At 38.4% G+C, this 25,569-nt stretch overlaps 1 protein-coding gene across 1 annotated transcript in view; it reads left to right on the top strand.

The window, feature by feature from the left end:
- The first annotated feature begins 220 nt into the window (after positions 1 to 220).
- The window catches only part of suclg1 (succinate-CoA ligase GDP/ADP-forming subunit alph), a 29,896-nt gene continuing 4,547 nt past the window's right edge, over positions 221 to 25,569 (top strand). The window contains exons 1-8 of the mRNA XM_036583111.1: positions 221 to 351; positions 2,759 to 2,859; positions 7,505 to 7,621; positions 8,745 to 8,957; positions 9,342 to 9,399; positions 11,657 to 11,740; positions 11,840 to 11,991; positions 23,345 to 23,533. Coding sequence (XP_036439004.1) covers positions 318 to 351; positions 2,759 to 2,859; positions 7,505 to 7,621; positions 8,745 to 8,957; positions 9,342 to 9,399; positions 11,657 to 11,740; positions 11,840 to 11,991; positions 23,345 to 23,533 — 948 coding nt within the window. The 5' untranslated portion in view covers positions 221 to 317. The remainder of the gene's footprint in view (positions 352 to 2,758; positions 2,860 to 7,504; positions 7,622 to 8,744; positions 8,958 to 9,341; positions 9,400 to 11,656; positions 11,741 to 11,839; positions 11,992 to 23,344; positions 23,534 to 25,569) is intronic.

Consider the following 25,569-nt stretch of genomic DNA (forward strand, 5'->3'; position numbering starts at 1 on the left):
TGTAGTTACGAGAAGGGTTTTTTTTCCTTTTCATTCGAACTGCGGGTTAATGAAACTACATTACCCACAATTCCTTGCATTTTCGGCCCCATGAAAGATCGCCTGTATGACGGCTTACTTTGTGTTATTTACAACTCATATTAATTTTTAAAGCCCAGTTAAGAGAATAAATGATTTTATTGTAATCTTTGTCAGAGATAAATTATTAAAAATCCGTTCCATGTACTTTAGCACATTAACGTACATCAATAACAGGCAGATATTTGAGCGCTACAGTCAGTGACGTTTCTGCCCGTGTCATTGGTGAATGACCGAAGATGGCGAGCAGCAGATTGTTCGCCAGGCTGCTCTGTAAGTTCATTTTTTATTAAGTACACGTTTTCTTGCACTTATTTAGAAGACCTCCGCAATGCTGTTAGGGCGAAGCCATGCAGCAGAAGCTGAGTTTAGCTCAGACGGACAGCTGTTAGCCTGTATTGCAGCACTAAAGCCAGTCTGGCTGAAGCAGGGAGGCCACCGTGAACTACTGAACTCTGAGCTCAGCTGTCAGGGAGACTTGAGCCTTTGCTCTACTGAGGATTTCACTCTATTTTCTTCATAATTATGGCCATACAAAGTGAAAAAAAGTTTTGCATGCTTGTTATAAGGGCAGTTAGTTGAGGTGGGTAGTTTGTAGTTAGTTATATTTACTCGGCTCCATGTTCTTCAGCACATTTTTCTTTAAAGTCTGGAGTATTTTCAGATGCTAAAACATGTACTCGAGTATATTCACTCGGTTCCTTTTTTCTGATTGCTTGTGTGATTAATGTCCTTCGGTGTTTTTGGTTTAGCTCTTGAATTGCTTTGCTGTGGCTCACACCTCTCACTTTGGAGCTTTAGCATTTTATTTTACACCAACATGAGCCTAAAAGAGAAGAATAGAGTCTAACAACCTAAAGGGGAATTCAGTAGACTTTTACAAAATCCCAGGATAATTCAGTGTTTGTGAAGTAAACAGAGTCAGTGGTTTGATGTCAAATGGTTCATTGTAGAGAAACTTGCTGGCTCAGATTTAGAGTGGTGGTGAAAGGAACCGTGCATGTATGAACCATGCACCACCTGCATGTACCTTTCCTCCCAGCATGCACTTAAAAAAAATATGTAGACCAAAAGTTTGTTGCAAAACTCTTATAAAACAATGTCTCAAGCAACAGGCAACCAGCTCAACTTTCTGAAAGGGAGCTTTTAGGGGTGTTTAACTTCGACGTCTGGTTCCTGTGAACAGTTCTGACTCGGATCAGTGTCTCTAGAACAGAGCATTTCACACCAAACCACTCTGAATGTCTTTGTTTACAATTTAACCTTGAATATATGACATGTATATGTGTGTGTGTATATTAATTATTACATGACACTCTTTGTTCCTGATAACTACTCCAGTGTTGTGCAACTTTGGACTATGCTTTTGTCAATGCTGGAATGTCCACTAAACTGAACTCAGCCATATTGACTAACTTCCCTTTGCTTTTGTCTGTGAGGGGGATTACGGTTAACTTTGTTGGCCTAACTGTAGTTTTTACTGAACTTTTACTCGAATGGTGCTTTCTGGCCTAATACTAGCATTTAATCTGTTATTTGCCATGTTGTGTGGTACTCTGTAGTGTAATTTTGGATCCTTCAGCCTCATCAGTTTGACAGAATTCACAATTTCCTATCCTTTTTTGTTCTCAGACATTGTTTTCCCACTACAATACCCAGCATGCATTACACAAATACCTCGTACATCCAGTAGGAACCCCCACTACTATAAGGAATCCTGACTGCTAGTGTAGCCACTGATGTAGAAGCTAATAAATACTGACATGATATTAAGCTTCATAGCAGTAGTGTGTTAGCCTTTTGCATTAGCCAGCCAGCAGTAAAAAAAAAAACAACATTTCTTATAGCCCATCCTCAAGTCTCTGCCTCGAAGGAGGTGTAGTTGTTCAGAAATTCCTTCCACCTTCAAGATATATCATTAGGAAAGAGGTTTTCCTGGTCTTTAAATCAGAAAATCTCACTCTAGATAAGTCTTAAAGACAGAGTAACAAATGCAGCCTGTTAAATTCCAAGTTTAGAAAATGGTCATGGTTTATTTGTTTTTGGTCAGTAAGCCCCACATATGTCAAAAGTGGCCCTCAGAGATAAAACATTAAAACAGAAGAGCATGTAAAAATGAACTAATTTTAGCTGAAAATCTGTGTTATATATATTAAATGTGATTTGTGAGAGTTCTGATATGTGGTATTCACACTATGAACACATGTTGGTGCTGTTACTCCATGCATTGCTTGGCCTTTTAGTTTCTCACTCACATTCTAACTTCAGTTCGGTGTTATTCAAAAAGAGACCACTTTTACAAAAGCCTTGTTCAACCCACATATGAAGAATTGTCATTTCAGAAGCCCAGGCAACAGCTGAACCTCCAGTCATGTTCTCTCTTGCTTGTTTTGCTCTGCCTTCATGCTTTTGCATTGACTAAATACTCAAGGCCCAAAGTTGCTTAGTCCACAAAGGAACTTTTAGCCCACCTGTCTTTGTTAATGCCATGCAGGGTTAAATTGTATTAGAAAGACAAGGGCTTTACTTAGAGCAGCAGAATGACCCCTGCTTTACTGAGCTGATGGAAAAATTATCTTTAAGATACAGAGTAGCCTTTATCCTGCGGTGTGTCTCTGAGGTCTGATATGAGCTTTAATCTCGGGTTCTAATTCTACCCCCCCATCCCATGTGTTTCCAGTGCAGCAGGCTGGGGTCCGACACTGTTACACCGGATCAAGGAAGAATCTCTACATCGGCAAGGACACTAAGGTTATTTGCCAAGGCTTCACAGGAAAACAGGTTGGTGTTCCACACATCATTGTCCACATCGTCTACCTGCTTCTGCTGATATAAAGCAGTGTTTGTCAGGCTGTTTTTCAGTTGTACGTTATGTTTGGTAGGCATGTGTAGTAGAGACCACCTGTTCAGTTAACTGTGTTTTAGGGAGTCGAAGGTTGTCACAGATTTGATCAGGAAATATTTTTTTCCTTTTGCTGTAACTTGAAGCTTGTCTGTTGAAGCTTAATCTCTGTAGGATAGTAGAACATAATGAAGCGCAGTAAAATACGTGGTTGTAGTTTGGCCACAAAATGTTAATTAATCTTGTAATTTAATCTTAAACTTTACTGTCTGAGTGTTTGTGGCTGCTTAGTTTAGCCTGATTCCTTCTATTTTGAAGCCATTTCACCTGAAACGCACTGCTTCTCCTGGTATACAAGAGCTGGGACACGGTTTTCTGAAGCTGTGTTCTTTGATGTGTGAAACTTGACACTGTGGTCTCAGGGTGTTCTAAAACAGTGGCCTTGGTGGTCCTGCTATGGGGAACAGTTGACTATGTTTGTTTAACTACAAAAATAAGTTGTAAACAATTGTGTAGCCAACTGTAGCCAACAATTGTGTTTAACCAACCATAATTTAAAAAATGATGAAGATGGTTATTTGCAAAAATAAAATATGTTAAATTTATATTGACCCCACTGGCCCATATTTATCAGGCATTTCCAAGTAAGCACACTGATCTAAGTGTGTTTAGTGTAAACAAACCCCAGATCAGCATTCCTACTGTGAGGAGTTTGATCAATATGGGCCATTGATTGTTGTAGCAAGATGCACTTTTTCAGTGCAAGTCAATGTAAAACATTTCACCTTTTAGTCGTTTAGAACTCATCCATCATGAATAAACTGTTAAAGGTCTTTCAGAAGGAAAGATTCTGAGGCTCTTCTGAAGTGAAGCAAAGTGGTGCTGTATGTCAGCCTGAGAAAACCCTTTTCAAAAGGAGCTTTAAAACCATTTTACACCGTCAGTTGGAGACTAAGCAAATATGTATCTGAACCTGTCGAATTGAGCCAGAACTCAGTTTGCAGCTTTTCTCTTTTTAGCCTAATAATATCTGGCTGCAGAGCCGCAGAGCCGCAGAGCAGCAGTTTCTTGCCAGCAGTTTCACTCCAGCAGGTTCAAGACAGTGGCATTCAGTGCATGCGCCAGAACTTGTTTTGGTTTTACTGAGCGAGTTTAGGCTAATCAACATTTCAGTCGTATTATTTGAGTTTACAATAAATAATGATACATTTGTATTGGATTAGGATTATATTTTAAGATTTAGGCTGAAACAAACTTTGGTTTAAACGCGTTTAGTGATTTACAGGGTAAATATTACACGAACTACAGCTGATGTGGCCTGGGTAAACTAATGGTCTATGTAGACATGTATCTCTTAACTTACCCTTAATACGGGGGCTTTATGTGTAGACTTACATCACATGTGCAGGAATAAAACTTTACTTTAAGCAGGTTTAAACTGTGCATAATATTAAGCTTTAGGCTAAAACAAACGTTAGTTTTTGAACGTCTCCCTGCTAGCTCTTAGAAACCATAAAGTGTTTCTCTTGGGTTCTAATGGTTTCGTAATGTGTTTTGGTTTATAGTTTAACCAGTTACCAGTGGTTGATTCGTATGTTGGCAACAGTTTCACTTCCTGTGTGGTAATATGCATGGCGACACATACAACCAGCACAAGCACTCGCTGTGTACATCAGAGACATTATAAATGGGGAGATCGGCCACTGGTTGAAATACGAATGGGAACACTCACATGGTGCAATCACGCTGTCCTCCTGCGCATGCGTCCACTGGCCTGAAACCGCTGGAGTGAAACGGTGGGTGTAAATCTGTGGCTCTGCAGTCAGAGCCTTCTCCTTTAGCCTGACATCCAGCACTCAGTAGCTGCCAAACAAGGTTAGGTCTGAAAAAAAAAAAACAGGCTGATTGGTTAAATCTTCTGGGCCACAAAAGTTTTTTGGGTTTGTGTGAGCTGCAATTTGCAGAAGATTGCGAAGCGTTGTACACTATATTGTATAGCGGGCTTTTTTAGACATAATACCTGCCTGCAGCACGGAGGGCTCATTTGTGTTAAATACAATAAATGTGGTCTTAATGTAGGATATTGTAGAATCACCCAACATGTTTAAAAGTTATGCCCATGTGTGGAAGTACTAATGTATTGCTGTGATTTGCATGAAATAAGTCAATAAACAAGTGAGAAATGAGAAATAATAAACCTTTCTGAGTGCATCATGGGTATTGTCAAGGCTTCTGCAACACTAAACATTACCTGTGTAATAAAAAGACAGATTTTGACTAGGTGTGCTTAATGTAAACAGAATTCCTTATTGTGATTATATTACTACGTATTATCATTGTGATATAATTTGCACATTCGGGAATCCCTGATGTGACATAGTTAATGATTGGCCAGCATTTTTTCCCCAAAATTATTTAGAAGACATTGATATGATTTATTGATTTATCCAGGCACCCCCAGAAGCACTCATCTGGAGTGTCTGTCATTGGTAAGGTTCCCAACAGCACACGATAAAAGATTTAGTGATTGGTTATTACCTTGATTGATTATAGTACCTATTTGCAGATTACTGCCTTTTGGAATGTCTGTATTGCAAGGACCAGTATCACAATATCAATTAGCAAACAGTATATTGTGCTGGCCTAGTTTAGACTGATTTTAGAGAGAAAGCAAGAAAAACCAACAACAGCGAGTTTATATTTACCACATAGACTGCAGACACATGGAGCCAGTAGAGTCCCAGTTCATTTTACACTATAATTGTTTGCTGCAAATCAAAAAGAAATAATTATACTCATAAGTTATCATAGCCTTATTTGAAATGTGCCACTTGCTAGTGCAGTTTGTCCATTCTAACTTGATCCCAAACCTTATTTAGAAAAAAAAAAAAAAGAAATAATATGGTACATGTTAGATGTAATGTGTAATGATACATGTGTCTTAAAATGTGTTTTTTTTTGTGTGTTCTTTGTCATTTGTCTCCCTTTTCCATGTGACTTGCAGTGCATAGCTTGTTTAATATTACCACACTATTCCAAAATAGTCGATTACTAAATTACTAATATGGTCTACAGGGACAGCCTTAGAGATGATCTTATTATGTGCAGTGCTTGTGTTTGGATGTCAGCTTATCTCCATTGCAGTCCTATTGTTTCTGACAAAAAATGAAGGCGCACGGTAATTGAGTTCTGGCCACAGTGTCCAAATCAGCTCCCGTCTCTCAACCCTTTCTGATGAATGTCCTCTTTCTTTCTCTCCAACCCTTTGCTCGCTCGTCCAAACGACTCCTTAACATAATAAAGGGTTATTAGATGAAGTTCTAATGAGCACTCATAATAATTAGAAGGAAGATGAGAAACGACTGGAATGTCATTGACTTTGCTCGGCGCCTTGATAAGCAAACCATACTTCAAATTCACGGCGGCATCATTAACGGGGGGCAGCGTGCGGGAAAAAACGGCCGAGTTAGCAGCTCGTCTCGCGCTAAATGAGGGAGGAAGGAAAAAGTGATGATAGAAAAGTTGGCACTGTTGCGAAGGTAGGAAGTGGATGAGTGGAAAATGTCTAGGTCTTTTTTTTTTTTTGCCCTTGTGAAGACGTGTAATTGCAGCTGTAACTTTAAAAGCAATAGATATCAATTCAGGCAATGTAGACAACCCACTATAGGCTTATCCATAACGTTTCCACACCTTCTGTAATGATTAACACGGACACAGCGGAGAAGCTAAGTTAAAGATCACACCTGCTTATATCTCCGTACTTCATAATCCGCTCAAAGCCCTATTCCAGTCCACCCACATGTGTGAGAATTGAAGTTAAATCTGTTCAGATTTGGTTTTAGATGTGTCTGATGTGGTTTCACATAGTAGATGGCGTGTTAGTGATTATTATGTTTAGCAATAGTATTTTCTCTGGAGAAGATTTAATAGGTAATCAGGCTGGTTTAATCAGGTAGTCTTTGAGAAAATGTATTAATTCTTAATTTAAGTAGTTTGGTAACTTGAGGAAAGAAGCCCCCAGGGTACAATGCTCCCCTTATTTTCTCTCCTCATCAAACGATGGGCCCTAGTAACAGCATATTGTCCTGATAGTAGAATTTCAACTGACTGCTGTTCCAGTTTGTTTCCCCAAAATTCATGCACTGAAATGGCTTTACAGTAAATGAGCATTATTACATTGTTCTTAAGGGGGCATTTGCCTCCATTTTTCCCATTAGATTGCCAGCCCTCAAGGATCGTCTTTGAGGCTCAAAGAATTCAAAGTGTTTCTCAAAGTAAAACTGACTCATACCAAGTTAATCTAATCAAACAGCATCACGATGGAAACTTGAGATTTCATGATGCATCGAATCGTTTCCGAAAGCTCAGAGTTCAGAGATTTCCAAGCTCTGGGTCTTAAGGCCTCTTGAACATGGCTATATCGGCGTGATTGAAAGCTGGTGGATGGTGGTCTTGCTGTGTAAAACGATCTGTCAGGGTCACTCTGCTGACCTTTTGTGTGCATTTCAGATGTTCCTCTCCTTCTGTTGGCACACACTTATATCTCTCGCTCTCTCTGGCTCTCTCGCTCTCTTTCTTCCACAGGGCACCTTCCACAGTCAGCAGGCTCTGGATTATGGGTCTAAGTTAGTTGGAGGAGTTTCACCCGGCAAAGGGGGGAAAACCCACCTGGGCTTGCCAGTCTTCAACACAGTGAAGGAGGTAATGAAAATGAAAGAGCTACAACACACTGGTTTCTACATTTCGGGCTGAGTGTACACCACCTGTCAAAAGTTTTGGGACATACATGTTTGTTTGTTTTTTTTTTTTTGCAATAACTTATTACAGACTTAGCGGTAAAACAGCAAAACACTATTACACCTGTAAATATTTGCCTTAAAGTTAGTGATACTGCTGTCTTGGGATCAATGTCAAGCATCACCTGCTTTATCCCCTTGTTTTCATGTCAGCACTCATCAGCACTGAAACATTTCAGGTGTTTAAACCACCTTTAAAAAACCTGCTCTTCATACCAGGGGAGACGCTTTGATGAGCATGAAGCTGAGAGCTAAAAAATAGACTCAAAAGATTTAGCACATAGCTGTTTTATGAAAAAACTTTGCTCAGAGTTCCCGCAGCTTGAGATGCACTCAAGCTTTAACCTAAATACATACTATTCTCCTCCAGCACTTCTGAAGCCAGTTTTAAACTGGGACGCTGCAGCTTGTATGGCAAACCTGAGAGCATTTTTAGTCTTATTGTACTGGATAATGTGCAAATATCTGTATTGACTGTCAGGTCTGTATAAATGTGTTGCCACTCTTAAACACTCAAAGTTTATGTAGAAGACATTTCAGCATAACCGTTATCTGTTTAAATAAGGGCACATGAACTAACTTGTTCTGGCTGTCATTATAGCCTAGCGTAGCTATTGGCCACATGAAGCAATTAGGAGCTTTATTTGTGCTAAGTGTCTTAGCACACAGGCAGCAGATGAGGCTGACTGTTGAGTTGAGCTCTAGCTCCATCCTTTGTTAAGCAGTGGCAGTCCAGGTGGTCTCAGCTCCGTGTGCATGACAACAGAGGGATGATAGTCTTTATTTTGAATTTTATATTTTTCTTAATTGAAACATGACAGTGAAAGCGAGTCATGAATTGGAAACATTTAGAAAACATTTAAAAGAAGTGGTGGTGAGTCCAAACCTTTGCCAGGAAACTCATTCATCATCAATAACCTCAGCCTAACCTGTCATTTTCAGCCACGATAACATGGTTCACATGAATTGTCTTCTAATGTCTGAAGTTTTTTTCATGTTTAAGTTCACTCTTCATTGCTGGGTTTCAGGCTAAGGAGGGCACAGGAGCAGATGCCAGCGTGATCTATGTGCCACCTCCATTTGCAGCGGCGGCCATCATAGAGGCCATCGACGCAGAGATTCCGTTAGTGGTGTGTATCACAGAAGGAATTCCCCAGCAGGACATGGTGCGTGTCAAACACAGGCTGCTCCGCCAGAATGTCACCCGCCTCATCGGCCCCAACTGTCCTGGCGTCATTAATGTAAGATCTGCTGCTGTACCTGCTGGACGGATGTCTGTAAAAATTTAAATCCACAGTATGCTAGTATTAAATGAAATAATAGCAATAATGAAAAATAATAAATATAATAAAAAAAACATTTTGGACATTTTGACATTTTTTAATACTACATATGGTGTGTGGTGACCTTTATCCTTGTATCTCCAAAGCAGAACTGAAGAAACAAACTTCAGACACCAAAGGTTTAGGTTGATCAGCTACATTTGAGATAAAAGAATAGTTGCATTAATTTATCATTTCATTGAACTATTCCTTTAACTGTTGATCAGTAATTACATTTTTTTTTCTTCTAGTTTGACACTTTTACTGTGCACTGTGATTAATCTTCTGTCATTTCGTTTCCAGCCTGGCGAGTGCAAAATCGGGATCATGCCTGGACACATTCACAAGAAAGGGAGAATTGGTAAGGATTATATCATGACCTTGCTCTGTCATCTTATGCAAAGTGTTCCTTTAGTCCTAGCTGTAGGTGTTTGGGTTACATGACCCAAGGTGAGACATCATATATTCCTATAATAAGATTGTCTGAGGGTGTCTGCTATGAGCTTTGGTGTCTGCAGTGTTAAAGATAGAGAGGGAGAGTGGGTGACATCTGCTTTTGAGACATCAGAGCTCTTTTCCTGTCTCTTGTTGGAGTCTGTCCCACTGGTGGGGTTGATAAGTCACTGGACCTTGAACTCAGAGCGAGGCTGTGCAGAGTGTTCTGATGTCCTCGCATATTCCTGTTGCCCAGACAGAGCAGAGCAGATAACTCCACATCAGTGTGCAGCCACGACGTCCACCAAAGCCACCTCTCCATTTTAAACAGCACAGCAGGGCATTCTTTGAGACCGAGCGGCTTTATATCTGTAAAGACTGTTTTAGACAGGAGCGGCTCAGAATGTGAGAACGGCTCTCAGTGTCTGCTGTGAGGACAGCAGTATTGAATCACTGTCCAATAAGGTCTCCAGGGGTCTCTTTTGTTTTGATTTATGTTTGCAGTTCCATTCGATACACTCTGCTTGCAGTATTAATACTAATAGAATAATATTATACAATATTAATATTGCTATATTAGGGCCTGATGTTTTGGTTGGCTGGTAGTCAGCTGATATAAAGGCTTATTTAATGCTTTTTAAAAACACTGCTAATAAAATATCAGGTAAAGTAATTTTGACTTGGTTTTACATAGTTTTATTAATGTATGTATATAAGGGCCTGTTTGATATATTGGTTGGTCTGTAAAGCCAGCCAGTATTAATTGGCTATGTGGATTTATTGTAGACTGCCAATAAAACACTAGTTTTTAAAATACTAAATTTGTTTTATATAATAATATTCATTTATTTATTCATTTAAATTATTCAATATAACAAAATATTTTTTTCTGATATTAATGTGCATTTATAAATATTGGTGATAAACCACTGCTGATAAAACACCAATATTTATAAATTACTTGTTTTCATATAGTACATCAGACTTGGTTTATACAGTCGTATGCAAAAAATGTATCATCCCCAGTCAAATTACATGTTTAAAGGTAAAATAAACACGTTCTGTGGCAACATACTTAAGTGTGCCATTTTTCTGCAAATTTTAATTGCCATCCCCCCACCATTATGTTAAATTTGGCAAATAAATAGTTATTGTGCATTAAAATGAGCAGAAGTGTGTTCTCTGTAAAAGATGCGTTAACATATTTTCTCTTAGAAAATTAGCAAAATGTGATTTGAGTATCAAACTTTGCATATCACTGTAGTACTATTAACATGTGAGGGCCAGACTGATATATTGATTGGTCAGTAGTGATAGTCTGTAATAAGGCTATATGTATTCATTGGTATTTGTTGAAAATATTTATTTTATATATTTCATCAGTATCAACATAAATACTGCAGAACACCAGTGTTTATAAATGGTTTTATATAGTGCTGAACAGAAAGCTCTGATATGAGTAATACAAAATTACAGTAATACAGGCTGAACTGGTAAACAAGAAAACTAAACACCATCACTGTTAAAATAAGATGTAAAATGGACCCAAACCTAACTACACAGTTATGAAACTGCTCAAATCAAACCTGTATCCATGACTTTGACGCTCATCCCAACCAAGCCCGACTGGTACTCCCTAATTTGAAACCCGACTCGAACCTGCTCGCATGCACTAACAGAGATGGATAACAAGCAAGGAGAAAGAGCTGTTGTGATATTTCCACCAACTGAACACGTCCCTCTCATCATCCATGGTGTGACTGTGACTGATGCACTCTGGACTTGCAGGTCCTTCTTATTCAGAGACACGTTCACCCACTTCTCAAACTCCAGAACTGTTCCAAATGCTGCTAAAGACTACAACTTTACTAAGGAGGGAGAAAATATGAAATAAGTCCAATGATGTGCATAAAAAGTCAGCCCAAACTCAGCCTAAAACTTGACGTCCTGACAGACTTGGGTCGTGTAAGAGAGATATTGAAACCTACTAGCCTGAGAATGTGATGTTACAAAAGAAGAACTTTGTCAGGAGAAGTGAAAGCAAAAAAATAGTAAATGAAAACATATAAGAGTTGTGCCTCACAATACCCCCAGTTGATTTGTAATTGACATTAATGTTATTATGTCAGTTGTAATCTGATTCTTCATGTTTTTCTGTCTTTTGTTTTTTTTCTTTAATCTAGGCATCGTCTCAAGATCGGGAACCCTAACATATGAAGCTGTGCACCAAACTACACAAGTGGGACTGGGCCAGTCACTCTGCATCGGTATTCGAGTCTTGCTCCTCCACTGGGACCTGTACTGTCACTTGGCATGCTGCACACACTCTCTTTTGTTCTTTTGAAGTCAGTTCCCTTTGCTTTCAGGCATCGGCGGAGATCCGTTCAATGGCACCAACTTCATTGACTGCCTGGAGGTGTTCCTGCAGGACCCTAAAACAGAGGGCATCATTCTGATTGGAGAGATCGGAGGCAACGCAGAGGAGAACGCAGCGGACTACCTTAAGGAGCACAATTCTGTAAGTCAATTAATTATTAATGATTGATCACTAAATAACCGAACAGTTTGGGCATGGAATTTTGCAATCTTTGGCCGTTCTGTTGGGCAGTTTGACTTCAAAATGTGACACACTCAAGTATGTTGCAAGTGTATATTTACTCAGTTTACCTTTGGACTTGCTTTTATTCATGTGATGAAGCAAAGTCCAGTCACATCCAAAACCTCTAATAAAGTGCAGTGTGGACCTGCACACAATGTGTACAAATGTGAGTGCTGCGATTATGCTTAAAGAAACGTACGTATCATACTACATATTGTGATCTGCCTTGCAACATATTAAAAACGCATTACTGAGTGAATAGTGATGCAGATTGGCCTGCATTACTTTTCACCAAAATAATTTACTTTTGTTGGATAACTTGAATACATTGATCAGAGAAGATCACAGAAACTCATTTGTTTTGTGGTGATTGGTCACAGAAGACAGTAAAAAAAAACAAAAAAACAGTATGATTGGTTAGAAGGCTACTTTGCGTATTGCAGCCTTTTGGGATATCCGTATTACCAACATCCAAAACGCCAGTAACACGATGACGATATTGTGCAGTCCTTAATTTTAGGTGCATTTAATAACTGTTATAAATCATTCAGTGTATTGAGTTATTCAGTAACTACAATAAAGTAAGGCCTACGTACTGGCCGTTCAAGTGACAATTAAATCAAGCATGCCTATAACTGATATCTTGCGTACCAAACGTGACTTTTCAAACAGTGAAAATGCCACATCGTTTTATTTGCTCCCTAAACTTTCACCCACGACAGGGACTCACTGACTGATCACTGCTGTGAGCACGGCGACAACCAAGTTGGCAGCACAGCTGTGTCCCAGCAACTAGAACATTTACAAATTTTAGAAGGGTTAGTTTGTCATCTGCTTCCTCGCAGAAGGTGTTAGTAAGTTACAGACATCTGAGCTTTATGTTAAAGTTTTCATAACATTCCAGCTGCAGAATGAGGGGGGGGCTCTCCTTAATCCTTTTACTTTTCCTAAAAACAAAGTATCCCACCCAATGTTGCCGTTAGCGAGGGGTAAAGGATGTCAGTTTGCCAATTTGTTCACTTTTGTTATGGCACAAAAAATAATTAATTAACAAATCTGGTGTGTATTATTTTGATGTGAAAAAATTGTGTACAAATATTTAGCATTTTCATGTTGTTCATTCTCATGCTGCCTGGTGTGTAACAGGCTTTATTCAGTTACTATTATGAATTATTCAGTAATTGTTATGATTTATTAAGATACTGTTAGGATGACATTTTTACATAATGATGAATTATGAAATATTTAATATGAATTATTAATTATTCAGTAAATACTATCAATTATTCAGTAAATACTATCAATTATTCAGTTACCCTTATGAATAATTAATTATTCAGGAACTGTTATAAATTATTCACTAACTAGTATGAATTTTCAATGTGGATGTGAAGTATTCATTCGCTACTATGAATTAAGTAACTATTACAAATTATCCAGTTTTAAATTATTCAGTGATTTAATATGAATTATTCTGTGACTACTATAATTTATTCAGTGACTACTTTTATTTAGTAATCACCATAAAGTATTCATAAAACACTAAATTATTCAGTAACATATGAGTTATTCATAATCTGCTACAAATTATTCAGGAATTGTTATGAATAATTCAGTGATTATTGTGAATTATTCAGTAACTACTATTAATTATTCCATGATCACCATGAATTATTCATTAAAAACTATAATCAATAATGTTTAATATTCAGCAACTTCTATAGACTGTCCAGTAATTTTATGAATTACTATGTGATTACAGAGAGTTTTTAATGTACCCATTTTGAAACTAATATGTAAGTTATGGGAGTGAGAAATTAAAGTGCAGTTTACATTACTTGAGACCTAAATATCGGTCAAACAATTCTATTGCAACAATAATAATAATAATAATAATAATAATAATAGTGGTAGAAGTAGTAGTAGTAATAATTATCAAAATAACAACAGCACAATTGCAAACTATAAAACACGTAACTAAAAAGCCACTCGATAATCTAAGCTGATAAAAATGTTTATCTGGATTTGCACACCAGTATGTGAACTGCTGCCATGTCTTCCCCTTCTTTTGATGTATGGAAGAACCTGTTTGATTTTCTGAATCTCAGCAGCATCTTTCTAATGCAGTTTTTATTCTCCAATCATGTTGCTCTTTCTTCCTAGAGGCTGAAGCTCTCAGCTGAGCTGTAGCTGAGAGGAAAGAGGGTGCAGGTAGTCGGGCTGGTATTGCCGCTGGGTTTCAAGAGATTTAGGGGGAAAACGGCAAATTTGTCTGTGTCTGCGTGTGCCTGCGAGAGCGGATCAGAGCACTGCCTCGGGCAGCAGGCCGTCTTTTTGATCTCTGGTTGCGGTGGAGGAAACCTGCGGGTGTGGAGATGTGATCTTTGCACTGCGAGAGTTGCTCTTTGTCTGGTTTCTTTCACTGCTCCATGGCCCTCAAGGCCTCACTTCTGTATCATTAGCAACCTCACATGATCAACTTCTCTGAAAAGAATTTGTAGAAAAAATGTTTATTTGTTGTTAAAAGCTCAATATTAAAATTCTCTTGCCCTGAAGATAATATTATTTAATAATGCTCTGAGATCTGCTTTCCTGCAGACTGTAGTTGCAACCCAGTCAAGGGGATCCTGCCCAATCTGGCATCCATAGTTGCTGGAGCTGTTAGAACTTTTTTGGTCAACCCCAGTCAGTGAACAGGGGAGTGATCAAGGTCACTCCCCTGTCGGGGGCAGTCGGTCTAAGTTTTACTGCTGCTATCTAACCAGCAGGCACTCATTTACTTTAAGAAATGAATTCAACAGAGAGCAGCTAGCTAGCAGTGAGAAGCAGTCGGAGACTTATTTGGACTGCAGTTACAACCAAAACCATCACCTCCTCAAAACCTCGGATTATATAGCTTATAAGCTGACAACTACAAGCTAACAGTGACTAATTAGATGTTTGTTTGTCACACTTTATATTGTAAAACATATGTAAAAACAGTGTAACTACAGGTGATGTATTCACTGTTAAACATGGATTACAGTGGAATAGCTTATGTACATACACATGTATCAGTGTCGATTTTGTACTCAAGTAATTACACAAGTGTGTGTAATGTAATCTTGTTACAATAACTTGAATTGAAACTCCAGGAAAATTACTGGCTACCTTTTTTTTTCTTTTGGGGGGTACACACGTTACTGTAACAGTGACAGTAAGGTGTACTTCTGTATTCCGTTTTTCACAGTGAACATCATTAGTAGTTACATTGCTCTTGCATGTATTGTTACATTCATTGCATCTTGCATTTATTAGAGACACTTAATATAAGTTTGGGTCCTTGGGGAAGTGCATGCTTTTATAAAAGTGTTGTCATTCAAATCTGCTAATTGATTTTAAATTTGAAATATTGTTACATTTGTTGCAGCCCACCGAATAATATCATCATATAGACCACTCGTTTATTAAAACGTACTGTAGCTAAGTGTCTAACTTTTGACTGCTACTGTATTATTGTTTAGCTCAAGGATACATTTGTCAAGTATCTCAATAGGCTGACGCATTGAAACTGCGTTATACAGGAAGCAAGTATATGTTAAACAAACTGACACCCATGAATGCTCATTTTCTCAGCAGGCGCCAGGCATTCAGTGATGATTTAGCCTGAGCTAACTGCTCATAATGGAAAGTGAGGAGGAGTTTTCAGCAAAATACAGAGATCAGTGCTTGTAGTTAAAGAATCAGTTATTCAAGCCTCGGTTTTGCAGTGATATGTGGATCAAGTCCAGCTTGGCTCTGGAACGGAGCAGTTACAAGCCCTATTAAATTCTGCCTTGCCATGTGTCTGTGGCTGTTTGGTTTGCTAGAAGAGTTTTGGCTTTTATTTGAAATGCTCTTGCCCATTCCTGGAAACGAAAGGACAAATTCCAGCACATTTAAAGCAATGGTCCTGCCAGGAAATCAAAGCTAAAGTTTTATTAAAGCATGTAAAGTGCCTTTTCTACTACTTCAAGTGCCCTACTTCGACAAGAGTTATGCAAAACAGGTGCTCTTACAAAAGGGCGTATTTGCAGGTGCTTGAGGTGCTCGTGTCAAAAAATTCTTGCATTTACACCTTTTTGGTCCGATTTCTATTGAAGAAAAGCTTTTGTGGGTGGAGAAAAGTGCCTTGTTCCATTCTCCATGTCATTAAGAACAGCTCCGAGCCTATCACTCAAAAGCCAAGAGGGAATTGATTCAGACGGTAATATTCTTCACATTTTCAGATGCAATTACTGAACCCTTTCTGTCAGAGACACCTTAATTGTCCTTATTTCAAGAGAAAAAAAAAAGGTGTGTGTGTGTGTGTGTGTGTGTGAGTGAGAGAGAGACATATGTGGCTGCTGTCAGAACAAAGCCTCATATCTCCATTTTTGTGGTTTTTCACTTTTTGACATAAATTGAAAATGTTTGTTGATGAATGGACCAAAAGAAACAGCCCAATATGACTGAAAAAAGTTCCATTGATTATTATTTACATGTAAAACATATGTGTGTGTGCGTGTGTGTGTGCGTGTGCGTGTGCGTGTGCGTGTGTGTGCGTATATGTATGTATGTGTGTATGTATGTAGGTATAAATAGCTGTGGTGACTCACTTTACCCTTTTGCACTGACATCTCGTTACCTCATTAACTTAATGAGGCCGTTCTCGGTGGCCACTTCATAGATGGCCTTGGCTAGAAATACTGTGGAGGATTTGAAGAGCAATTGCTGGTAACATTACATATATTGGATTGAGCTCAGGAAGGTATATCTGCCAGCTGTGACGTATCCTTGTTAATGTTAAGCACAATTGATTGTGCCCTGTGAACATAGCAGCTTCGTTGTACTTGAAACGGAGCGATGAGATTAAAGAGGTTGTCCAGTGAAATATGGGTAAGGCAAGTAGTTATGAGTGTATGATGTAAAACTCAGCTGTGGACAGTTTGTATAGAACATGTCTCCTTTTTAAGTCTTTTTAAGACCGTCCAGTCAGAAATCGTAAATAATAATAAGAGTATGAATACATTTAAATATAAATAAAGGCAGAGATTGCAACTGATTATGTTATATTTTGGACCATTATTTTAGAAAAGGCAGCTGAATAGGAAAATCCTGTCATGAAACCTATTTTAAAGAGGAATTTCACTGTTTTTTCATAATATCTGAATAATTAGATGTTTAAGAAGTAGACAAAGTTGTCTGAAAAGCTCTGTTCTAGAGAAACTCACTGGATAAGAATTTTTCACAGTGGTGGTGATAGGAACCAGATGTCTGAAGAGTTTAATGGCTCTAAAAGCTGCATCACAGTAAACTATTACATAAAACAGATAATAATATGCTGCCTGATGCTGAGACTTAAATGTTTTTTGGTTTTTTTTAATATGTGTGTGTTTCTATTTGAAATGTTTAGGTTCACTGGTGGTTTTGGATAGTAAATAAAATGTCTATTTGTGTTATGGCTCTATTAGACATCTTGACCCCTGGTTGCTGTAACCATCTTAAAAAGTTGTCAGCAAGTTTCTCCACAATGCGCCATTTCACATCAAACCCCTCTGGATGACCATTTGCATCCTAAAAGTGTTAATTATGTAGACATTTTGAAAAATGATTGTGATTTTCACTGAAACCGAAAAATTTGTGGAATCTTAGTATAGGTCGACCGATATAGTTGGACTATAGTCAGATGTATGATTTTTTTTTCCCCTTATATTTTGAAGAAAGAGGCTTGAAATAAATGATAAAGCAGTCTAGATTGTTGAACTATTAAAGCTGAAAACAAATTGTTTCTAATCTGAAATATTCCTATAGTCCCCCACCCAGTGTTTTGCTACTGTTCATTCAACACTGAGACATATGACTTCTGTTCTGATTGGCTGATCTGTGTTGTACCTCGTTCCAAAAGCAGGCTTTGCCGAAACACTCCTTATAACTCCAGTGAAAATGGGTGGAGCTAAGCAGCTATAGACAGAATAGGTTGATATATGTCCATGTTGGAGCCTGTAGTGCAATAATATTGTATTTTATTGTGTTTTTTTATTTTATTGGATTTTTATTAGAAACCTAAACTTTCTGAGTAGCCTCACCTCCAGGTCTACCCTATATATTATTTACGACTGAATTCTGCTGATTGTAGTTCCTGATCCTGTGATTTGACCATTGAGAACATTTTTCTCAATTCAACATTGACACCTGACAATCATTTCAATCAGTCATTCATTACTGAAATAAAACTTACTTAAATAGTTTAATCTGACAAAATGTATTAAATATCAAAAAAAGTGCTTTTTAAAAAAATGGTAGGTGTTATTAATCCTTGTTATTAAAATTTGCAGCCACCCAGCGGCCACTTATTGAAATCTATACTGACATGTAAGGTCAGTAGTCAGCGATAGCTGTGGAGAAAGCTAACAAAATGGACAAGGTTCTGGTAAAACACAGGCCTCATTCAATAAGTGAAATTAATGTTTGGAGGCGGGAGGGTGAGGAGGAGAGTGAAGGGGGGCTACAATGGCACTTACTGTGTACAAAGGGGGCCTTAACTGCTGGTCTAAATCATATGAGTTATATTAAACTAAAAATGATATCAGCTGGTATTATTGGTTATCGGACCTTTTAGCCCCTTAAAATTGTTTTTTTTTTTTTTTTTTTTTTTTCTCTCTTTTGGTCTTAGTAAATCTGTTGTTTTTTGTAACATCACAAAAAATACTTCAAATAAATACTTCAAAACGTGCCGTTTTTGGAACTATGGAATGTATGGACTCTGGCAAGATGGTACATTTTAAGACTAACAGTGATTATTAACTCTTTCATTTCAAAACAGTGACACATTCATTTCTCCATGATATGGACCCTTTCAATTTTAGAAGGACGTGGCTGGATTGTTGTGCCTTCCTCTCTCTATGTCCTCTCAGTTTGTTGTGCGGTTTGGATATGTAATTTTCCTTCTCGTTGGGAGGTTTTGATAGATCTCATCTAATAACTGTGTGGATCTATGCTGTCTGTGCTTTGACGAACTCAGTGGGAGCTGTTCACCCTGCAGTATTATTATTGACGGCTCTCTCGCCGCAGGCCTTCTTTAATCCTCCACCTTCATGCCCCCAGGTGTGCACAACCCCCAGCAGCCCCCGGCATGCCGCACGTGTTAAAACTCTTGTAATTCATTTTCTAAACAAGTTGTTCAAGATTCAGTTGAGTGGAATGACTTAAAGAAGGCTTGTTGCTTAAAAAGGGGGAAAAAAAGTATTTTGTTCAGTCGCTCCCTCAACACTTAACGCATGGGCCCCCGTAATTGCTTCTAAAGGAGCTATCTTAATCTTCCCCAGATAAAAGCTACAGCTGACTGACTATGTGCAAGTGGTTCGAACAGGCAGGGCCCATCCTCTGGGCAAAGAGAAGGAGGAGAACACCTCTACTCTGTGTTTCGTAATTAAAGTAATTCAGCTGTGCCGCTAACAATAAGAACAAAGGCTGGAATTATAATGCTAATTTAACTCTCTTTTATGCGCTGAGAAGCCGCAGGAGGAGGTGGGGTTGGGAATTAATTGGCTAATTAAGCTCCAACCTGTTTAGGTTGAGTTGTCAGGCAGTTGGAAGCGTGTTTCTCAGAGCAGAAGTTAGCTGAGAAGTTAGCATGTGTTCAAGCGTCATATTTAACAATACTGTGTCCTGCAGTATGTGAACTGTATCTTTTTTGAAGGGTTTTATTTTATTTTATTTTATTTTTATTATTATCATTTTATTGAGAGGAGCTAGATGAGGGGGTTTGGGCATTTGAACAGGATGCCCCCTGGCTGCCTCTCGGAGGGGGTTTACCAGGCATGGCCTACTGCAACGAGACCCTGAGCTCATCCTGGATGGGTTATATCTTCAAGTTGGCCTGGGAGCGGCTCAGGGTCCCCCGGAATGAGCTGGAGGATATTGCGGTAGACAGGGTTGTCTGGGATTCTCTGCTCTCCCAACTGCTACCGCGACCCTAGCTGGATTAAGCGGTTAAAGATGATGACGAATGAATGATTGAATATCATTATTATTTTTTTATTTATTTAAAAAGATTAATGCAAGTGCATTTTCAGAGTTTTTAATTAAGTTTTCTCCCATGGTTAGTCATAGTAAGAGTAAGCAATATGGCAAAATTATAGTGTCAATACTTGACATTTTCTTAGTGAACAATACGTATCACAATATTTCTTTTTTTCTGTCGAAAAGTCGAAATGGATAAAATGCAAAAGAAAAGTAGTGACTAAACACTCTTCATTGTTGTCTACAGACTTTCTCTATTTGATCTAAATTTTTTTGATACATTCAGTTCAGTACCGAATGTGACCCTGCTGAGCAAAATTCAGAGACCACCCTTCGTTTATTAAACTAATTAAAATGTCCGTTATGTACATAGTTATTCATTTGTCAGTGTCATGGACAAAACAGAAAACATATTTAACTAATTATAATATCAGATTTTTCTGTATTTTGTGTGTCCTCTCTTTGCCTTTATTACAGCTTATAACAGCTTTTCGAAGAAATCTGCAGGGATATTTTTCCACACCTCCAAAGTTCGGTCTTAGAAGTTGGTTGCATTTTCTGCTTTTCATTATCCAAGTACTCAGATCTGAGTGGGGACAGTTTTTTTTACCAGGTCTTGCACGGTTGGTAGTAGTCCTATTTTTTTTCTGCATTTTTTAATCATGTTTATAACTCATTTTGGAAACTCTTGACTCTCCTCTTCCTTATGCAAGTGTTATATCTGATCTCCTTAGAAACATCTGAAAAATAACTTGTACTTCATAACCGTTTTGACTGGAAGTGAAATGAGGGTTGGTCTCTGACTTTTCACAATACTTTATATGATAATCACATTAATGATAATCACATTGTCATAGCCAGTTTCTTATTGCGTATCACGAGAGGTGTGAGGGCTACATATTGCTGTTGTCAGAACAAAACCTCTTATCTCCATTTTTGTCTTTTCAGTTTTTGACATAATTTGAAGAAACGGTCCAAAATGACATTAAAATTAAAGTATGTTTTTTCTTTCTCATGTAAAGTTACTATTTTGGAGATATGAGGTTTTGATCCGACAGCAGCGATATGCTTCTTTCATAACATTGGGATACAGTAACTGCATTTTTTTGCATGTGTTGCCAGATGTGATACTTCTTTGGTTTATTTTCATGCTCACATTCTCCTTTTCCACGAGGAAGAAAAAATGATTTTTAAAATGATTTCTTAAAATGTGAAAAGCTGTAGCAGAAATGCATGTAAATTAAAATTAGAAAATTAGAATTACTGTGCCAAAGACTGACTTATGTAGTTGATCTATATTCTGATTGGCTGTCTTGTCTTTTATTTCAACAAAATTGAAGTTCTCCGTGATATAGACCCTTTTTCAACATTCCAGGTCAGTTTGAATAGCATAATCCTAGTCATGGACTAATTTGCTTAGTCTATTCATTTGTAAAGTGGATTCATCTTTGTAGTTTTCATTCCATGACTAGACTTAAATCTCTGCACTGGAATCCAGCCATTAGACTATTAAGCACCCATAACAGCCTTTGCTTACCACACATTTGAGGTTATCTAGAGCCAGTCTGTCTCTAAACATTTGTTCTGCCATTATCGCAGAAGCCTAGAGAAGTTGTCTTGAATCTGCATGCAGCGTTAACGTCTCATCTGGCAGCTGAGACGTTCTTATCCAGCAGTGCCTCAGAAAGAGCAGCGATAAGGCCTGAACGCACGTCTGGCTCCGCCATCTTCATGCTGTTATTTTTGAGAATAAAATATTGGCTGTTACAGGCGAGGGGTAGAGGGAGGAAAAAATGGATGTTCTCAACTGCCAAACATGATGATCCATCAGCAGCACAAGGACAAGCCAGCAGCTAATCATCTCGTACGTGACTAATTACCTTGCAGCCCGAATGGGATCATACTGGGTGACGGGCCTGAGCTGCTAGCAGGTAGCGCTCACCCACGCACTGTTAAACAGTCCACCTTGCCCTACTTTATTTTTACACTGCTGCAGGCATCGAACAGAGCCAGAGTTCTTTTTCCACACAAACCTGTGAATGGGAGTTTTAGAAGAGCAGAACGGTGATTTTTCCTCTTGTAATAATCAGTCAGGGTTTCGCTAACGCTGCGGTTAGATGCGCTTTTGAGAGCTTTGAATGTTTCAAAGCCATTTTGCGTGAAACACTTGTTTTTTCTGTATTTTAATCATTAATTCTTACTGCTTCAGTGGCCTCCTGCCATATTCAGAGAATAATTCACTCGACGCTCCTTCCAGTTGTTTCCAGTGAATGAAAGCTATTAGCGATCGCTAAACCCTGTGCTTTTAGCTTCCATTCATCGTTAGCCACTGAATATTGAAATTTTTAAACATTCATTTGATACCAATCTCTTGCTCAGGTTACTTAAAATGAATGAAAGCCGCAAGTAATCCTTCGCATTATGCTAACTGTGTGCCTTTAGCTTTCATTCATCGTCAGCCACTGAATATTGAAATACCGAAATAGTTAAATATTAATGCTGCTTTTCTCAAGTTGCTTGAAAAGAATTAAGTATTAGTGATCGTACGATTATGCTAACTCAGTTCCTTTAGCCATCATTAATGGTTAGACAATGAGTATTGAAATGCTCAAATGTTCTTTTAATTCTGATCATTTGCTCAGGTTGCTTAAAATGAATGAAATTAGTTAGCAGTCCTTAGCGTTATGCTAATTCTTTGCCTATAGCCTTCACTCATCATTAGCCACTGAATATTAAAATACTGAAATTTTCATTAAATGCAAATTTTTCATTCAGGTTTCACAGAATGAAAACTGCTAGCCATCCTTAACATTATGCTAACTCATTTCCTTTAGCTTTCATTCATTGTTAGCCACTGAATACCGAGATACTCGTTTCACGCTGATCTTGTGCTGAACCTGCTTATAACAGGTGAATGCTACTAACGGTCATTAGCATTATGCTAGCTTTTTTTTTACTTTAGCCTACATTTATTGTTGGCCTGTTGAGACTGTTTAAGTGCTGAAATATTTCTTTAATGCTGATGCTTTGCTCAAGTTGCTTAAAATGAATGAAAGCTTCTAGCAGCTGTTAGCATAAAACTATCTGTGTGTTTATCTTTTGTTCAGCGTTAGCCGCCAAGTATTAAAACTATTTAAATGATCTTCACGTTTGTAAACCATGAACAGGCCTTTGCTCCGAGTTAAAGCTATTATGCCTTCTCCTTTTGCTGAAGTAACTGTGTCATTTTCTGACTCTTCTGTGTACGTAGGGTGCCAAGGCAAAGCCCGTGGTTTCATTCATTGCTGGACTCACAGCGCCCCCTGGCAGGAGGATGGGTCACGCAGGTGCCATCATCGCTGGTGGTAAGGGCGGAGCCAAAGAGAAGATCGCCGCCCTGCAGTCAGCTGGAGTGGTTGTCAGCATGTCCCCCGCACAGCTGGGAAGTACCATGTTCAAGGTAAGATTATTTGGATGTGACAGTGGGGGGAGTTTGGGCCAGTCTAATTGACTAAACCGCTTCCTTTTTTTGGGTTGGGTTTTCTGGATGCTTCTTCAAGCTCAGGAACGTTCGAGAGGAAGAAATACTGACAGTTGTCTTTCTGCCCAAACTTTCAGCTTCAAAGGAATCATCACATACTTCAAATCAAAAATGCCTCAACCCACGCTGATCTATTTAGGGGCATTCAGACAGACACACCATTAGCATACTGGATTGACAAATTGGTAAACACGCGGCAGCGATTTGAGCGAACAGGAACGATTGAGACAGTTGATAAACATTTGACATTTATCATAATAAATATAATTGTGGCAATCTTTGCTGAGTGTTATTCAGCTCCAGGTGTTCGAAAACAGCCAATCCTGCATGTTGCATGAGTGATGGCAGGTTAGAGGAGCACATTTCAGTCATATTGTTTCATAGACAACAACAAAAAGCAGCATGCTTGAGAGAGTCTGGAAAGGAGAACGCCTCCTTAAGTAATCTTAAATAGACTTCAGGGCTTCAGGGTGTCGCTGGTCAAAGCGTTTCATGATTTGGGCACTAAAAATGCAGAGCCTGTGGTCTGAGTGGCCATTTGCCTTGGAGATCCCCCCCCCTTTAAACTAACCTGTTCATCAGAACTAACCAGAGAGAACCAGTTTGGTCACAGTTCTTTAACTGTGACCACCGCAGTAGATAATGAGTTTGTTTACGTTCACTTAATAATCTGATAACTGCAGGACACTCGATTTTGTCAGTAATCCAATCAATGCATTTACATGTACTGGAGTAATCAGATAATGGGGAAACTCCAGGTCTACATGAGTGAGGCAGTAATAAGATTTCTGCTTTGCAACCAGCCAGTAAACTCAGACCTGATGCCGCAGTTTGTTTTTTATTTATTTATTTTTTTTTAAACCATCCAGCCACTTTACCTGAAAACATGAACATACATCATCTAGAAGATGAAGAATATTTAAATCCATAATTTAGTCAGGCTTGTTGTTTGTTTCAGCATCGCTCCAAAAGTGTTTTGCTGCCATCTCGCGGCAACGCTGCTTGCTTATTTCCGGTACCGCGGCCTGTTTTTGCACATTTGCAGACTCAGAAATCTGAAAGAAATCTGAGTAAGAGTTTACGTGCACTGAGCAATCTGATGACTGGGCTAAAATCCAGCTCTCTTTATCAGATTTTTTAAATTGGATTTCTAGATCGGACTATGCTGTTTACATAACCATTTGAATAATCAGTTGACTGCAGAAATCCAATTATGATCGGATCACTGAGTGTAACACGCTGCTTCATCTGGTGCCACAGATGCTGTTCTATTGGCTAAAGTTCGCAGATGTCAGTCCATCAAATACAGTTTTAAAATAAGGTGTTAAAAAAGCTATTGTTAAACTGACACGTTGTCACTGCGCTAGCTAAACACTACCTAATAAACTAGACTGGATGATGTCCGAGCAGACCATATCAGGGGGGTCCACCATGATCACCACAGCGGCAACGTTCCGATTAATGTGAAGTATTTAATAAGTATTACTTGTTTCAGAGCAAAACTTGTAAACACTATGTATAAACCATAAACATGTTTCAGCTGTTATTTTGGCCACAAGATTTATTGGCTAGTGCTAGTGCAATTTATAATTGTCTACCCCTGGATTCTGACACTGTATGACATACTTAATGAATAACCTTTCTAAAGCCTGATCTTTGTCTGTACTTTTGTCCATTTTTATACATAACAGTGTCATACAGAAAGTCTGTTTGAGATGGCTTGACAACTAAATTAGGCAAATATGTAATGATTTAAGCATGCTAATTTGTGCAGTATCAACTTCCCTTGCTTGTTAGTTACATTAGACTTGTAGCTCCAGAGTAAAGGCAAGGAAGCGAACTTCGTAGAAAGGAGAAAAGAGAAGAATATTTAAATTAGATTTTTCACTCAGATATTTCTATAATTACACTGGATTACATATGAAACCTGAACACTCAACCATTATTACTGAACT

This window comes from Colossoma macropomum, unplaced genomic scaffold, assembly GCF_904425465.1.
Source record: "Colossoma macropomum unplaced genomic scaffold, Colossoma_macropomum, whole genome shotgun sequence".
Lineage (NCBI taxonomy): Eukaryota > Metazoa > Chordata > Actinopteri > Characiformes > Serrasalmidae > Colossoma > Colossoma macropomum.